The sequence below is a fragment of the Dendropsophus ebraccatus genome, chromosome 1, assembly GCF_027789765.1.
Source record: "Dendropsophus ebraccatus isolate aDenEbr1 chromosome 1, aDenEbr1.pat, whole genome shotgun sequence".
Taxonomy (NCBI): Eukaryota; Metazoa; Chordata; class Amphibia; order Anura; family Hylidae; genus Dendropsophus; species Dendropsophus ebraccatus.
The window spans coordinates 185,968,450-185,987,495 of NC_091454.1; the positions used below are offsets into that span (position 1 = coordinate 185,968,450).

A 19,046-nucleotide genomic window follows, 5' to 3' on the forward strand; every position below is an offset into this window, starting at 1 on the left:
TAAATCCCTTTTATCCTGACTATATCTGCACTCCATATAATGGCGGTATAAGTAGTAAGGTTTTAATTATTAAAATGTGTCTGCTGGTTGTGATCTCATGTGTAATCAAAGATACGTAATGAGGTGCTAGATAGATATTTCCTACTGGATATCTATCTTTCTATTTCCTACTGGATATCTATCCATCTCCTATCTATCTATCTATCTATCTATCTATCTATCTATCTATCTATCTATCTATCTCCTATCTATCTATCTATCTATCTATCTATCTATCTATCTATCTATCCATCTCCTATCTATCTATCTATCTATCTATCTATCTATCTATCTATCTATCTCCTATCTATCTATCTATCTATCTATCTATCTATCTATCTATCTATCTATCTATCTCCTATCTATCTATCTATCTATCTATCTCCTATCTATCTATCTATCTATCTATCTATCTATCTATCTATCTATCTATCTATCTATAAGTAGGGTCCCAGGACAAATTTTAGGATATATAAGGGTAACATAGGTAAGAATTTTCTGTGCATGATAATACTGTCATAGGTATTAACATAAGTAAGCAAATATTATCCCCATACTGTACACATTACTGCCATACTGTTACTAAGCAAACCCACCAATATTTCCTATACTACCAGTATATAAGTAACAAATAATATCACCACACCATGAGCACGGCCATAATCACCACATAATGACTAATACCGCTACACTGTGACTGAATACAATCCACTATATACAACACTAATATTACCAATAATACCAGAATACACAGGACGAGTAATACCATCAAACCATGCCCACGGTGACTGGATAATACCACTATACCATCACACCATGCCCACTACTCTCACCATACAGTGACTGGATAATACCACTATACTGTCACCAAATAACAGCCATCATATAAACACCAATATTCTCCCAAAGCAGTGACCATACAACACAGGTGTCACACTTCGTCCCTCCAGCTGTTACAAAACTACAATCCCCATCATGCCTGGACAGCTAAAGCATGACGGGAATTGTAGTTTTGCAACACCTGGAGGGCCGGAGTGTGACACCCCTGATACTGAGGTAGATCCCAGCTGTGTAAAGGTTTTGCAGACATTATAAGTGATTATAGTGCAGTTACATCCTGTCACTCACAGTAGGCGTCTTCTCTGCATGACCAGACGTCCACTTTTCCTTTTCTTCTCCATCTGGCTCCGGCCATCATGAAGGCTTCTCTGGCCATGACTCCTCTCCACGGGATCTGTCAGACAGACATTTTAGGCTTCATGCTCCAGCAACATCCTCATCTATACATCCCCCCATATAGAATAGCTCCCCCTGCATAACCCCATATAGAATAGCCCCCCCCCCCCCCGCTGTACATCCCCCCCATATAGAATAGCCCCCCCCCCCCGCTGTACATCCCCCCATATAGAATAGCCCCCCACATCCCCCCCATATAGAATAGCCCCCCTGCACCCCCTAAATAGAATAGCCCCCTGCACCCCCCCTCAATAGAATAGCCCCCCTGCACACACACCCCTCAATAGAATAGCCCCCCTGCACATCCCCCTCAATAGAATAGCCCCCTGCACACACACCCCTCAATAGAATAGCCCCCTGCACCCCCCTAAATAGAATAGCCCCCCTGCACACGCACCCCTCAATAGAATAGCCCCCAAGCACCCCCCTAAATAGAATAGACCCCCTGCACACCCCCTAAATAGAATAGACCCCCTGCACACCCCCTAAATAGAATAGCCCCCCTGCACACCCCCTAAATAGAATAGCCCCCCTGCATCCCCCTAAATAGAATTGCCCCCCTGCACCACCCTAAATAGAATAGCCCCCCCTCCCCCCCCTAAATAGAATAGCCCCCCTGCACACCCCCTAAATAGAATAGACCCCCTGCACACCCCCTAAATAGAATAGACCCCCTGCACACCCCCTAAATAGAATAGACCCCCTGCACACCCCCTAAATAGAATAGACCCCCTGCACACCCCCTAAATAGAATAGACCCCCTGCACACCCCCTAAATAGAATAGACCCCCTGCACACCCCCTAAATAGAATAGACCCCCTGCACACACACCCTAAATAGAATAGACCCCCTGCACACCCCCTAAATAGAATAGACCCCCTGCACACACACCCTAAATAGAATAGACCCCCTGCACGCACACCCCCTAAATAGAATAGACCCCCTGCACACCCCCTAAATAGAATAGACCCCCTGCACACACCCCCTAAATAGAATAGACCCCCTGCACACACACCCTAAATAGAATAGACCCCCTGCACACACCCCCTAAATAGAATAGACCCCCTGCACACACCCCCTAAATAGAATAGACCCCCTGCACACACCCCCTAAATAGAATAGACCCCCTGCACATACACCCTAAATAGAATAGACCCCCTGCACACCCCCTAAATAGAATAGACCCCCTGCACACCCCCTAAATAGAATAGACCCCCTGCACACCCCCTAAATAGAATAGCCCCCCTGCACACCCCCTAAATAGAATAGCCCCCCTGCACACCCCCTAAATAGAATAGCCCCCCTGCACACCCCCTAAATAGAATAGCCCCCCTGCACACACACTAAATAGAATAGCCCCCCTCCCCCCCTAAATAGAATAGCCCCCCTGCACCACCCTAAATAGAATAGCCCCCCCTCCCCCCCTAAATAGAATAGCCCCCTGCACACCCCCTAAATAGAATAGCCCCCCTGCACACCCCCTAAATAGAATAGCCCCCCTGCATCCCCCTAAATAGAATAGCCCCCCTGCACACCCCCTAAATAGAATAGCCCCCCTGCATCCCCCTAAATAGAATAGCCCCCCTGCACCACCCTAAATAGAATAGCCCCCCTGCATCCCCCTAAATAGAATAGCCCCCCTGCACCACCCTAAATAGAATAGCCCCCCCCTCCCCCCCTAAATAGAATAGCCCCCCTGCACCCCCCTAAATAGAATAGCCCCCTCCCCCCCTCTATAGAATAGCCCCCTTGCACACACACCCCCATAGAATAGCCCCCTCTGCGTGCCTCCCCCCTCCCGCTGTGTGGCCACATGTGAAGGGGTTAAAGAAAAAAAAAACATTCTCACCTCACCTCGCTCCCCAGCAGCTTCTTCCTCAGCTTGGATCTTCGGTCCACGTCCACTGCTGCTGTTTCATCTTGCGGTGGCGGCGGCAGCGACCCCTCTCCTCTCTGTCCTCCAGGTCCTCAGCGGCGCGTCAGGGAAGTGACGTCAGCCGCTGGGGGCCTGGTGATGTAGGTGCCTGCAGACGTGCCTGCGTGCGCGGCACGTCTGCGGCCTAGGCACCTGGGGGGGATCAGGAGGGGCGGAGACACACCACCGCAGCCCCCTCCCGCCACCACAGCCCGCTCACCTCGGCCCGGCTTGCCCGCCCCTGCCCGCTCCTGACGTGCTCCTTCAACTAACGAGGGGCCGCTGCGGCCGGCCGCATCGGCCCCACGTTGATTAGATTGGAGGAGCACGTCAGTAGCGGGCAGGGGCGGGCAAGCCGGGCCGAGGTGAGCGGGCCGCAGCGGTGATCTTTTTTTTTTTTTTTTTCCATTATCCAGCCCGGGCGGCCCACGGACTGGTAATCTGGCCAGCCCAGCGGGCATTTGCCCGCCCTGCCAGATTACCAGTCCGGGCCTGTTGGAGGTGTAGATAAGGAAGGTTATTGTAAATGTCAGTATAAAGACTCTAAAAAAGTGTTTTTATCAACTTTCAGGAAGCGATAACTGGCAGGACAAAATATCTCAAGAAATATACAAGTTTGTGGATTTCCAAGATTGTGTAAGCACTTAAAGCTCCTAGTGACAGGCCATTTATTTAGTAGATGGTTAAGATAAAAGTCGATAGGCAATGCTTGGCACTATGTGAGCACAGGCACCAACCAGAGTATATAAAAACACACAGTTATTTTTTCTTTATTTTTGCCATTTTTTTGTGTACATTTTGTTAACCCCTAGATAACCACAAGAATTTTTTTTTTGTTCTTAGGATGACACAAAGTCTACATTATTTGGTGTCTTGGGATTTATTTTTTAATAAAGTAGATGGATTGTAAAACACGAGTTTACCAATTTTATTTTTTACATATATGCCATTACACTATCTAACACTACTAACATGAACAGAATATAGTATGTAGTCCTGTCTGCCTATAAATGATATAGGCACTGATTGTGCCACAGGTGTCCCCTTTCCTGCCCTTGTTTGCTGCCATTAGCTGTAAACTACGACTCAAGTTTATTGTTGAAAATGCACCAGAATTTGCACAAAAAAACTTATATGACACCTTTTTTACACTTTTCCACTGGGTCCAAAAAAAAAAAGGAGCATGGTCTTTGGCTGGAGTGCAGCCTTGGGTGCCCCGGATCTCTTGGAGCACGCTCTGGCAGCTTCATAATGAGCAGGAGTGCGCTCCAAACCCTTCAGGTGGCGCTCCCAGCTGGGTAGCATCATGGAAACCGGGCCGCGTCCCTGGCAACACGGGGTGCTGCGGGTCCGCATCACTTGGTGGGAGATTTAAATCTTCTTTGGTTACTGGGTTGACTGGCAGGTCTCCCTGCCAGTCAGTGTGCTGTGTTACAGGTGCCTGTATTTTGGAGATCAGGGGGCTGCTCCAATCTCATTGTGGACCAGACTTCTGACCTCCTATATAACGTTCCCTTGGTCTGTTAACCCTCACTGGCTGTTAAAGTACAATTTCTAGCATGCTCAATGCTTCTATATACTTTGTGACTACTCTTTGGACTTGACTGAGTACCTTGCTGCCTGTTGAGTTTGACTTGACTATCCCTTATCTGTAAGTTTGTCTTTGTCTTGAGAGGTGCGGTCCATGTCTAACTTTTCACCTTACAGCTGTTGCCTCCCACTTATATGGCTGAAGCCAAGTAACTCTTAACAACAAGTTCATTCAAAACATCCGTAAGTTGGGGGGGATCCAAAGCAAAAGCAACAGAGACTCCACTGTTAGGAATTGTTAGCTCGCCAAAGCTTCTTAAGTAGTAAAGTTTATAAAAGGAGCCACTAATATTATTGTTACTCAGATGTGTGTGAATGTTATATATATGTTTCATATATATGATAAAATAGTGAGCACAGGAAGCTATATTTTTGAACTTTCTTTCGTGTAGGTCAATACAGTGAGCTTCTCCCGAAGTAGAGAGCTACAGCTACTTGAGGGTTCTTACCAGTCTTCGGTACACAGCAGGGTGAAGGCTGGCTACAAGGAGGCCTGGGTGGTGGGATTGAAGGGGTAGAGCTATTCCTTAAGGAAGGCACCATAAAGTTGTGGGAAGATTTATAGAATAATAACCAAAGTCCTATTTTAAAGTAATTTTATTAAGGAGTTTTCCAAGCAATGACCTGTCGACAGAATAGGTTGTCAGTCATTGATTGGCAGTTTGCTGACATCTGGGACCTCTGCTGATCAGCTGTTCAGGGCCCTATACAGTGAACAGACCGGAGTAGTAGTTGGACCTGGTTACTGCTGCCATTCACCTGTGGGAGCTGAGCTGCATTTACACGTTTGCACCGCTATACAATGGATGGATCTGCTTTTGGCCCGTTCACTGTGTTGTTCATGTCCCCAGATTAGCTGATCAGCAGGGGTGTTGGGTGTCAGCAAACTGCCAATCAGTGACTGTTGACCCTTTGGATAGATGATCAGTTTGAAAAACTATTGGAAAAATTATACCTCTAGAACACTATATTTGGATTTACACCAATAAGCCCAAAAGCCAATATTAACCCACACAAGCAGTGTACAGAATGTTGGTTCCTACTATAATCACAACTACTATCCAATGGTAACGGTCAATAAGTATCATAAATTATAGTTCGATAAAAATATTTAAAATGAGATAAATGGTTCCCAGATGTAACAGGATAACACAATTTAACCTTCATATACATTCAGCACACATAAAGGTAAAGTAATGTGTACAATGGCATACCGAAAATTAGGTTTATATTGATCAGTCCAGCCTCCCGGGGCACGTCACCTCTATTGAGATAATGTAAACGGTTTATACGTGGTAGACTAATCTGGTGGAGACTACAGCAAACACTTCAGATCTGCTTTCATTATAGTGACTTTTATCACCCGTCTCCCTATGGAAGTGAGTATAACTAATACCCAGGCAGGGAGAGTTTATGGAAAATGCCGAGTCCATCAATCCTCTCCCTTTCAAATGACAGGGTCCTTTTCCAAACACAGACAGAGGAGCTTAGCTGGTTCTTTTAAAAATATGAGACCCTCAAGCACGTGTAAATATTTCTTTCTTGGTATAGGATATCCTCAGAATTCCTGCACTCTGTTTCTTTACTGCTGCAGCCGAAGGAGAAGAGGAGCAGGGGCGTCATCAGCAGTAACTATTCGGTGCTAGTGCCTGTGTTCAGTGGGCTCAGCAATGCAAGTGGAGACACATATACCGTAGTATAAAGCAATCTATAGAGTCTTCCTCACATAGAAGAATAGACCGAGAGCAAGGCATGAGCAAATCTACAGTAGTAACAAAACAAAGCACTTAGTTGTATTATGTATTTTCTGCAAGATATAGCTAGAACTAGTTACTGCTTGTTCAATGAGAGATAAGATACAGGTGGACCACCGGCAACCGCTGAACCTCTCTCACCAACAGTCCAATGTAGCGGTGCTCAGCCAAATAGCATTGGTAAGTCTGCAGCAGTAGCAAACAGCAGCGGCACTCACCAGATATACAGTACACAGATGCTTTATTTCAGGTCAGGTATCAGACATAAATCAAGCACATTCCAATAGATTAGAACGACGGGCTTTTCACAATGTCCGCACTTCTTCCCGGCTCACATACTATCAGCCTTCCAGTACTTATCAACTGTTGTATGTCCTGCAAGAAGTGGTGTATTCTTTTCATTCTGGAGAGCAGGAGAGGTTTTCTATGGGGATTTGCTACTGCTCTCAACAGTTCCTGACAGGGACAGAGGTGGCAGCAGAGAGCACTGTGTCAGACTGTGAAGAATACATCACTTCCTGCGGGACAAACAGCAGCTGATTAGTACTGAAAGCTTGGAATTTTTTAATAGAAAAGAATTACAAACCTCTGGCACTTTCTGACACCAATTGATTTGAAAAAAAAATTCTTCCCCACTGGAGTATTCCTTCAACGTGTCCTTACATTGACAACCATTCGCCATGTAATACTATTTTTTCACTGCAGAGGCTGCACACACACACACACACACACACATATATATATATATATATATATATATATATATATATATATATCTCCTGCTGAATGTGATGTCCCAGACAATCTCCTGCTGTTGTGTCTCTCTGTGTAGGAGGATTGGGGTAAGCTGCCAATTCTCATGGCTCGTGATGTGGCAGATGATTGATCACAATATTCAGACACAAGGTCAAGGTGCAGGGGATCATATCACCTTGTCATTGAAAAATACATGATACATTGTGGTCAGAAATCGAGTTATTACTCAAGGACACACATATGACAACTTCAAATGGAATGACAGATATGTCTTAAAGGATCCATAGTGTTTAGCCACCTTATGAATTATTCAGTAAGTTTCTTGTAAGATCTACCATCATAACCATCAATATATTTTTCTCATCATCTCCCCTAACCCTATTGTGATCTTTGACAAAATCCCTTATGACATTATGCTATTTTACACTTAAGGGATACTAATTGGAGCTCGGTAATCGACGCCTCACCCCCAGGACATTCATAAAATTACATTCTTTTGTGCAATATGCAAAATACTGAGAATTACACAAATAGCCCTAGAAAATGCCTGATTTTTCCATTTATTTAAATTTTATATAATGTCTGGACAAAGTGACAAAATTGTCAAAATAGTGTAGGTGTAAATGCAGTGTCCCACAAAGTGACGTTGGAGTAAGGCTGGGTTCACACTGCGTTTTTTGCAGTCCCTTTAACATATTATATTACGTTTTATGGAAAAAACGGATGCAAAAACGGATGCAATAGCGATTTTTCATTGACTTTCATAAAATAAAATAAAAAAGATCGAAACGGATGTGTTTTTTTAATGGACACAAAAATAGCGTTGACTACGTTTTTCTGTCTGTTAAAATTAAACAATTAAAAATGGATACATTAAATTTATTGCAAAAAGGCAGTGAGAACCAAGCCTAATGTAGGTACTTGACTAGAAAATTACAATCGATAAATGCTATAATGATATTTAAAGTGAATGTACCACTAGAATTACTCTAGTGCCGTCCATTCTTCCTATCGCCGGTTGGTTCCTGAGATCTCTTCTGCTTTGTATACATGCAAATGTCTTGTTTGGTGCACTGGAGGCAGGCCCAATGCCCTAGTGTACTGATATCTCCTCCCCTAGGACAGAATAAAGTCTATTGTCCTGGAGGAGATATTGGTGCACTGGGGTTGCTGGGTCGGCCTCCAGTGCACCAAAGTAGACATCTGCATATCTACAAGCCAGAGGAGATCTTGAGAACTGGGTGACGATGGGAGGAATGGACGGCACCGTTCCAACGTGCGTGACAGAGCTGATCAGGTTATATGGAAATCTTTATTGAGTAATCCTAGTGGTACTTTTGCTTTAATATTTCAAAAAATCATTACGGGCAGGGGGCGGGGGTATGCTTACTGATCCCAGTGCCCATGCTGTGCCACATCACAGAGCTCCTGGACTCCACCCCTGTCTTCTTCTCCTGGGTTCCAGGTATGTCCCAAGCTGGGTTTAACGTCAGAGATGGGTGGGATTTAGCCCGCTCAGCCAATCAGTGACTGCAGCAGTGTCCTGACCCAGTCACTGACTGGCTGAGCAGAGCATCCGTTAGGTGGGTTGTGACGTAGCCGGAGGGGAGCTCAGAATACAGCTGATGGGGTCCAGGAGTGGGAGGCAGCTTTGTGTGGACACCGGGACAGGTGACTATAACTTCTTTTTTATTCCCTAACCCCCCCCCCCCCCCGGACTCTGTTAAATGTCCCTATCCTGAATTTTTCATTACTCCATCTTGCAATTGCTTAACTGAATTCTAAACCAATAGGTTCTGTATATATTCAATCAATAAAGCAACATTGGCTATCAAGTATATATCCAAGATGGGTTGTTCTTGGGCTGTGTTTGGTATTATACTTATTGAAGTGAAGAAAGTTGAGCTACAATGCCTGCTACTACCACCTACGCCCGAGAGATGTTTGACAGACCCTCTGATACATCTATCCGGGGTATATAGGCATCCTACACTACTGCCTGTACTCTCCCAGTAGGCTATAGCAGGGATCAGTATGGAAATAAAGGCTTTTTGTATTCATTTTTCTGATTAGTTCTATAGAACTTATGTTTAAGATTCTATAAAGGTGCAGAACTGCAGAGGAGTTAAGGGTAATGTTACATTTTCTCCTTTATCAATGACTCTCAGAGCCTTTCATGTGAAGGAAATAGCGTTACAGAAGAATCAAACCTTTCCTGACTTCACTATTAATAACAAGTGCTCAAGAGAGATCTTTTCATGGCAGCTCCTGAAATGCACATGAATAAACTCATTCTCACGCTCTGAGGTAATTCAGTGTGTCACAGCCGAGTGGGGAAAGGAGGAGAGCAGAACACGGCCCAAGCTCAGCGCCGACTGCCTCCAAAATGAGGTCAACCACAAACGTATATAAAGTCCCCTTAGTCCTAAAGAAAAGGGTTTTGGTTTATGTTTTTTAAAAGAAAACTGGAACACACAGGCACTTTTAGTGATATTGGTTCACAGCCGAGCGGTGTGTCACTATGTAATTACACGGCAATGTCAATGGAAGAACATAGCGCACTTTCTGAAATATGACAAGTTGTACTGGGTGTATTACACCTTCTTTGTTAAAGCACTTTCCTGAGCCGCACCTCATGGATTCTCATTCCTGAAGGTAAAAAGATTTATTGTGCACTTGTTTTTTTTGTTTTTTTTTTTAAGCACCAAGGTGTTCCCTTAGCTTTTGAAAAAAGTCAATGCTATGAGAAAGGTGCCTCAAAATATTACAGTCCTATTTTTACAAGAGATAACCAGTGTCACTAGTTTGGGACCAGCATTTTATAGCGAAGCAGCACACTCATATTTGTGACGCATTCAGCATGGCTTAACTGGCTGTACTGACAACATATAGCTTAGAGCGGCACGGATACGGGTCAGTGAACCTGCTGATATGCGCCAGCTGCTAATTACCGTAGGACCGCAGTGCCGTTGTTCCTTCTCCCGTGGGGTTTGGTACTGAGCAGATTTTTGGTAATTCCCAATATGCTAACTAGGCTGTTTCGAGCATTTGGGGTGATCCCCGTCTGCCCGGAGCACCCGCTCGGCCCGCCTAGCCTGCCCTCCCGGCCCGCCTAATATGCATATTCATATATGCATAGTTAGGCCGCTTGTTACAGGCTGCTCCCTGCACATGTGCAGTACCAAGTGGCCTAACTATGCATATATGAATATGCATAGTCGGCGGGCCAGGAGGGCAGGCTAGGCGGGCCGAGCAGGTGCTCCGGGCAGACGGGGAACGCCCCAAATTCTCGGAACAGCCTAGTTAGCATATTGGGAATTACCAAAAATCTGCTCAGTATCGAACCCCACGGGAGAAGGAACAGCGGCCCTGCGGTCCTACGGTAATTAGCGGCTGGTGCATATCAGCAGGTTCACTGACCAGATCCTGCTGATAGTGTCGCTTTAAAGCGAATGTACCACTAGTAATCTTTTCTTTGTTTTTTACATGAATAGATATGGATAGTCCTTTTATTCAACCACCGCCCAGTTCCCACGCACAGCGCTGGTCTATTCCCGAAAACCAGCACGGAGCACTGGGGGCAGGCCCTCATTGATTCTAATGGAGCCGTGTCACAGAGGAAAGGGCAGATCTTCACAATGGGGGGAGGACGGCGGTAGGTAATACACTGGTGCTGTGTACAGGAACTGGGCGGTGGTACAAAAAAAGATCTATTGATGTAAATAAAAAAAAAAAAGCGGTGTACTAGTGGTACATTCGCTTTAAATCTTTGAAATATTTCTACCACATTATATCTCAAAGGTTACTGAAAATTACAATAATACTGTCTACGCCGATGCATAAGTTCTATGTAGTCACACAATGGCACACAATGTTTTTTGTAATCCTTGACATCCCCTTTAACTATATTTGGCACTGAAGTTGCAGTTGCATCCTGGCCCTTGGCCCTAATATGCTCATATACTGTAGTCGCAGTACTATAAGCAACATAACACTTAGTGGTCTTCATACTTATGACTCTAAATAGAAAAATTATATCAAAATTGACTTTTGACCTTTGACTTTACTGTATAGCAGTGATCTACAACATCAAGCTCTCCAGTTATTATGAAACTACAACTATTCTGTGGGGCTTATAAGTTGCAACTCTTATTTTGTGAACGGTTAAATCATGTAAAGTCAATCAGAAGTGGGACAGATGTAAGGCAGTGACTGAACATTGTAATAAAACTCACGCAACTGAACTAATAAAAGTACAATGCAGAATGTAAACATGTGTCACAGCCTCATGGGCCCTTTCATCGGAAGCACAGAAGACAGATGGAGCTGGTAAATTCTCCACAGTCGATGCAAAACTTAGACTTAATTAACACAAACGTGTTCTGGATATCTGAGATATAATTAGGAACGGGGGTGCAGTCATTCATTGATACATGCTATAGAGGAAGACTCATTAATAAAAGCAGAATTAATTGTTACATTTACTTATTTACTAGGGTTTCCAACATTGGGTACAGCCTTTGGGGAGGAGTTAGGCTGGTAGGACTAACCACAGTGTTACTATCATGTACCAGAGAGGTGGATTCTCAAAGTTATAATCCATTTGGCGCTGGCTGGACTAAGATAAGGAGTAGGGTATGAGTCCGTATGGAAGGGCACTAGGAGAGGAGGTCAGATGGAAAGTAAAAAGTATAAATAATCCTTACTCAAGTGGGGGATGCAAATGCAACTGGCAGACTGGTAGGGTGCCACCTGGGCCAAGGCTGGGCTATGCAATTCCACAGCCTTGTCACTTAACTTGGCACAAATGGGGTGTCCCACCATGGGTTCTCCTAGTGTGGGCATCTCTCGTAAAAATCCTGTACCGTAGAGTAAAGTGGTAATGAAGGTGCATTCTCAGGTTTTACCTCAAGATTTCATTGCATATATCTATGTATGTTTCACAGCTGTAGTAAACTAAGGGTTATTGTTGTATTTTGTGGTTCTGTACACCAATGAGAGATGCTCTTCTCTTTATGCCTATCTCTATCCTCTTTTCTTTTACGCACTCTCTTCTTCACCACACAAAGGAGCTGTTACATACACCCTGTAGGAAGTAGTCACAGGGGGGAAGAAAGTGTAGGTCCACTTTAGTTAAGTATCTCTTCTACTAAAGTTCCGGCAGAGCACACTACTAAATTGTGTTGGGGCTCTCGCCCTACAAACTCACTCTGCTCTTCTGAACTCTCTACTGTACTCAACTCAACCAAACCAGCACTGCTGTTCTACTTCAGCACTGAGCAACTCTAAGTACTGATCCAGTGAAAGCAAGTCTGTACCAGTCAAGTATTATACTATTCACCTGTATTTATCAGAGACTTGTCAGTAAAGATCAGTTTATTTATTCAACTGGGACTCAGTACTGTTTGCACCAGCACCCGTATACACATGCTACACCATCCTTGGGTCACTTTCTCCTTTCTGTGAGTGGCGGTACCGACAGTCCAGGTGGGTCATATCTCCACTCCGGACCCCTGTGATAAGAGCTCAAGGGACCCATCACAACCCAGCAGGTCACTGACCAAAAGGGGTCAATACAGCGAGCCACAAAAAAACTAAAAGCAGGTACAACACCATACCTGTGTGCTGAGACTAGCACTGGTGTCACGACTATACCACCATCGGCTGAGCTGTATTCCAACCACCGACATCATCCCGGCGGTTGGGCACCATACAATCCGTTGCACACCAACACACACACAGCACTACACAAGGAGTTTCCCTGTGGTGGACTGTAGCAGATCTACTGCGGTGTGCTAAAAACTCGAGCAAAGTGTATGAGCAGGCGTAGCAAAACCTGAGTAAGGTGTAGGAGCGGGAGCAGGCATGTCAAACTCTAGCCCTCCTGCTCTTTCAAAACTACAATTCCCATCATACATGGACAGCTAAAGCTTTGGCCCACATAACCTAAGTCTCTGAAGAGTCACATTCTACTACCTCTACAGACTACTAAACACTCTGCCATGTTCTACACCACACTGAATACCCCTTCTCAGGACAAACTCCTCCCATCTAGAGGGGGCATTAGTGGCCTGGCTGGGACAATCCCCTTTCTATAACCTATTTTTTTGGGGTGGGTGTGCAGTGCCCATTCTCGCAATTATAGATTGCAAGGTCTATAATTGAGCACAAGACATACTCTTTCTAAGTAAATTTCCTGAACATGAGACTCCCCATTACCTTACTATTTAATAATAAAGTATTTGAAAGTCAGTTTTGTAAATGAGAGAACCCCCTTGAAGAGAACCTATGAGGCCCCAGGTGCCTAAGGACGTAAAAGGTGAGAACAGTGTTCTAATACTGAACACCTCCATACGCAATGGCGCATAGAGCTAAAAGCTAACTATCAATGATGTGTGTCCTGCACTCAGGCTGTCAACCAACCTGGGGCAGGAGGATAGCCCAGCAAGCTTGATTTGAGCTGCTGCTCTCCCTCCCCACCACTGAGGTCACTGCACTTATCATTCAAAGTATTTTTTTTTTTTTTAGATCTATCCGGCAAATTATATTTAAACATCCCATTCCCTAACAGGAGGCGCCTGCCATGCAGAGCAGCTAGGGCATGTACACTGGGAACCACACTTATGCACAGTATCTGTTTTCCGCTGCAAAGTTCATTACAAAATTAAAATGGCCAAAATCAATCCAAATTTTGTGTTGATGTAACACTCCATTACACAGACGCTATAATTGAAACTCAGTTGCACCTGGTAATTATAACAGAGAGGTTGCTTAACTGCTGCATATCACTGTGCGAAATCATTTCACTCCAATGGTGTTATGAAGGCTGAGCTGCTTAAGGGAGCGATCACATCATCATTCTTGTGTGTATGTGGCGAAAGCTCCTGGGGGCAGATTTATTAATCTGTTCCTTTCCGGTGTACACCACAGAAAAATAGAAAAAAAAAGGGGCATATTTTACCCTTTTTTCATGGTGTACACCAGTCGTAAGCCCTGCTTGCCTGATGAGCAGACAGGAAGGGGTGTGTGTTAAGGTGGGGCGGTGTTAAGGTGGGGCGGAGTCATGGTGTCCTCCAATGCCTATTTTTTCATGATATATACCTGGAAGCAGGTGTAAATCATGACACAAACTATACCTGCTATGGATTTCTGCACAGGCGCAGGTTCCATCGGTTTACTAAAAGGCGTGCGCCTCATAGTTTATCTGGCCAGGTAAATGGAGGCGGAGCTTTAAGACCAGCATACGAGTTTGCCTGTCTTAATAAATCTCCCCCTAGTGTACTTGTTAAACATATGGATAAAGGTCTACTGTGAGATGGAGGGAAGAGGGATAGCCTTTAAACCTCCATCTGGCTGGTATATGTTACAATGTTACGAAAAAAGGGAACTTTTAGTAAAATAAATACCATATGACATCCATCTTATATAACCATACCTCCTCCGTACTGTCCATTTATGAATACTCTCATTGAAGTTCTCAATGCAGAACTACAGGGAACTCTTTCCTCTCCTCCTGAGCTACCTGCAGTTCAGGTGTGACAGACATTTTGCATTAAAATATGTATTGGGTTGCTGTCAGCAGTACCAACATTGCCGGGAGGTGTGGAGAAGGAAAAGACGACTGGCTTTCCTGGTGAATATCCATATATGGAGAGTTATTTTAGAGTATCGACTATGACATCATCAGGGTAGCCCCAGGGCCTCCTTCTAAGAGCCATAAGGTGCCCCAAAGCACATTACAAACACATCAATATTGTATCTTACCTATAGGCATTGCCAGAAAAAATGGCAACCAACACAGGACAAAACATCCTACTACAATTCCCAATGTCTTTGCTGCTTTTTTTTCCCTGGAAAACTTGAGTAGTCTAACCGAGAAGTGAGTCTTATGTTTTGCACTGGAATTAGAATTTATACTCTCTGGAGTGCTCTTCCGATGAATCCTCAAGGTTACCTCTTCAGAGTCTGATTTATCGCACTTCATCCCAGAATTTAGAACTTTTCCTTCCCTTTTTGCCACAACATAGACCCTGAAATACATGATGAGGATGATGGTGAGTGGAAGGTAGAAGGAACCAAAAGCTGAGAAGAGAACATAGCCTGGTTCTTCTGTGATCTCACAGATGGTTTCATCTTCTGGTGCTGGTTCTTTCCAGCCAAACAAAGGTCCAATTGAGATTACAAGGGACAAAACCCATATACAAAGGAGGGCAAGAAGACCTCGCTTTTCAGTCATAATACTGGGGTATCTCAGTGGGTAGCTAACACCAATGTAGCGGTCTATAGATATGACACACAGGCTCATTATGGAAGCTGTGCAGCAAAGGACATCAACAGCTGCCCATATGTTACAAAAAATGCGGCCAAAGAGCCAATATCCTTGGATTTCAAAAGTGGCAGAGAAAGGAAGCACCATAGACATCAAAAGAAGATCTGCAACGGCAAGGTTGACAATAAAATAGTGGGTCACAGTCTGTAGATGCCGATGACAAGCCACCGAAAGAATGACCAAAATATTTCCTAATACGCCAAATGTGATGAAAATTCCAAAGATGACTCCGATGATGATTGATTTAGAAATATTGTTGGGTGGTGTCTGGTGGGTACAGTTTAAGCAGAGAGGGATGGACTCTACTGAGTTATTGTGATCAAATAGGACCATGATCAAGATAAATGATATCTGTTTACAGAAATTCCTTGGCCAACTTTTGGACTGATGAAATCTTGTTTATAAGTAGATGTTCTAGAATAATTTTTTGGCCCAGGCACTGATGAGCGAGTATAATTCAGACTTCAACCAATGCCATGTTTATATTCCTGATAATTAGTCTTGATGTGAAGATGGTAACCCTCACTTTTATAAAAAAAAAAACTTTGGACTCTTCCCACTAGGATGAATTACAGATGTTGGAATAATTCAGCGGACACCATTTCTTTGGCAGAATGAAAGTTTTAGTACCTCCTGCGGTTCTTCAGTTAAATTGTTTGTTTCTGTTTTGGCCGTAAACCATTAACAAGATTGTCAGCTAAATGTGCTCCATTGCGTACTATACAATGTATTGTTAGAGTTTTCTTTAAGTTCTTTTAAATGAAAGTCTGAAGCCCTGTGCTATTGTCCAGTAGTTCCAATGAATCTCTGGCTGGGCGCTCCTGAAGTTTACAGATACATTTGATTGTACTCCGATCCTTTAACAAGCCTTCTGGAGATGCTGATGTAGAAGGGTCACAACTGATGGCTGTTAACCATTGTATTATATCCTGGAGTGCATGCTGGTTAGGGCAATGCGTTCTTCTCATGATAATCCAGTTGTGAATTCACCTGAAACATAAAGAAAAGTGTCAAACGGGTCTAAAATATTGCGTTATGCAATCACTATAAGGCTACGTTCACACAATGGGGGAGATTTATTAAACATGGTGTAAAGTGAAACTGGCTCACTTGCCCCTAGCAACCAATCAGATTCCACCTTTCATTTTCCAAAGAGTCAGTGAGGAATGAGAAGTGGAATCTGATTGGTTGCTAGGGGCAACTGAGCCAGTTTCACTTTACACCATGTTTGATAAATCTCCCTCAATGTTTTTTATGCAAAACGACGGTCCTTGTTCGGAAAATGACAGCCCTTGTTTTACAATGACGGACGTCAATAATGTTCATGATCGTTATTGACGTTCGGCATTATCAAACAACGCCTTTATTTTGAGGTTGTGTGAACATTCTGGCCGCAGAAAACTGACCTGTCAGTTATTTGCGGCGCCACATAGATCCCAGCCGGAGTGTATACGATGTGTGTACGCTCTGGCATGGATCCCATTGAAAGTAAGGCTATGTTACACCCCGCAAAACTACGGCTGTAGTTCTGCGGCGAGAACTACGGCCGTAGTTTTACGTAGTGTGAACATAGCCTAAATCTGTATAACTTTCTGACACCGGTTAACTTGAAAACAATATTAATGTGGGTACTGCCAGTTAAGGTAGTGACAGTGACTGTAATATCCCTCTATCAGCTCCTTCCATAGAGGGTCTGCCACTCTGACAAAAGGATATGTCACAGGACGCCTACAAAAGTGTCTGGTACAGGGCCCATGAGAGTGCCTACTTTAGTGCACTCTATAATGCCATGATGTCTCGCAGAAACACACCACAGATGTCTCTCTTTAATGATTGAAGATTTTACTGCAATTACCAATGGTACCTAAACCATTCTGAGCACTAGGCATTCGGAGGCGCTGACACCTCTCAGTAAGTTATCTGCTAGAAGGCCTGGATAACGCTTGTTATCTGACATTCACATAGGGATATTGATATTCCAAATACCACTTGGCGGTCTCTCCGTGGAGACACATTACCCCCCTCATATCTACAATATTTCCATAAATTCATCTGACTTGAGTATGGTGGAAACAGACCTTTCCAGAATGAGTTTTATATTTATAGTGACACTTGCTTGTGTTTTCTGCATTTTCTATACACTATATTATACAATGCAATATATCCGATGCCAGGTCAATGACAAACACAAATGCCTCCCTATTTACTGTGTGGAAAAACAATGCATTATTCTTACATAGCTGTATGGAATAAATCCCCTTAGAGAAGAGGTCATAAAGAGGTGAAGACGTTCCCCCGGCTTTTCATACTTAATGCTAACCAATTGTGACAGAAACTTTTTTTGGTTTCCTTTAACACACTAAAGGCAATGGTGCAATGGTGAACAAGAAAAATAAAGATATGGACAACCCTGTGGTAATAGGACCAGATCTTGGAATAGGGTGATTTGAAAACTCAAATAGGTTGCTCAGTTTTTAATATCATTTTATATTCAAGTATTCAGTGTCCTATTTCCAAGATTGTAACTGGGTCCAGATAAGAGGTGAGGTAAGTCCTATAATATTTAAAGGGGTATTCTGAGTTAAAAGAACTTTTCCCTGTCCAAGTCTTCAAAGGGAAAATATCAGCAGATTAGATGAATCTGACCTGCTGATAGCCTCCTACTGCGCATGGGGCGCTGAGGATAAAGGTATGTCTGCTACCTTCATCATCTGCGCAGTTCCCATGCAGTTTTAATGTAGTCCTCTGTCTGGTAGAGCCATTTGGAGCACTGCCCTGCTGCCCAGAGTGCCGATATGCCTCTTCTAATGATTATCAGTGGAGTGGGCTGGCCAGGAGCGGATGGGCGCTCTGGGGGTGGGGCACCCAGTGCTCAAAACGGCCTTACTCAGCAGAGGACTACATTAACCTCCTCCCGCCGCTGGGCAGTAATTTAACGTAGCTGCAGCCTATGCCTGATGCTGCAGCGACATTAATGTACGCCGCAGGATGACACAGGCGCAGGATTGTAACAGCAGCAGAGGACAGAGGAGAGGGGGCAGACATTAGGACATCAGCTTATGGGATCATAATGACCTGAGCATTGATGCATCAATGACCCATGGTCATGGAAGGGTTAAAACTGTCTAGCAATGGCATCTAACCAGCTGATAGTATTCTCATGTTAACTAATGTAGTTGCAGGGATCGGCAAGTTAAATAGTTTTCCAAATGCATTAATTTCTCAAACTTCTCCTGATATGCTGCTGTTCTTCATCCTTTATTGACAGCTTGTTGCCTCGGTTACTGAACAACACTCTGCTCTAAAAGCAGCGGTCTGGCTTGAGTATGTATAGCTATATTGTAGATGTGTAATAATATAGTGTTAGGCTATGTTCCCATTACGTGAACACCCAGCCGTTCCGTGACCCCGGCCGGGTAACGGAACG

The 19,046-nt window shown here is 44.0% G+C and overlaps 1 protein-coding gene across 2 annotated transcripts in view; it reads right to left on the reverse strand.

Moving 5' to 3' along the window:
- The window catches only part of ADRA1A (adrenoceptor alpha 1A), a 79,764-nt gene that overhangs the window by 8,038 nt on the left and 52,680 nt on the right, over positions 1-19,046 (reverse strand). For both annotated transcript variants that reach the window (XM_069946723.1, XM_069947540.1), the window contains exon 2: positions 15,055-16,609. In XM_069946723.1, coding sequence (XP_069802824.1) covers positions 15,055-15,952 — 898 coding nt within the window. In that variant the 5' untranslated portion in view covers positions 15,953-16,609. The remainder of the gene's footprint in view (positions 1-15,054; positions 16,610-19,046) is intronic.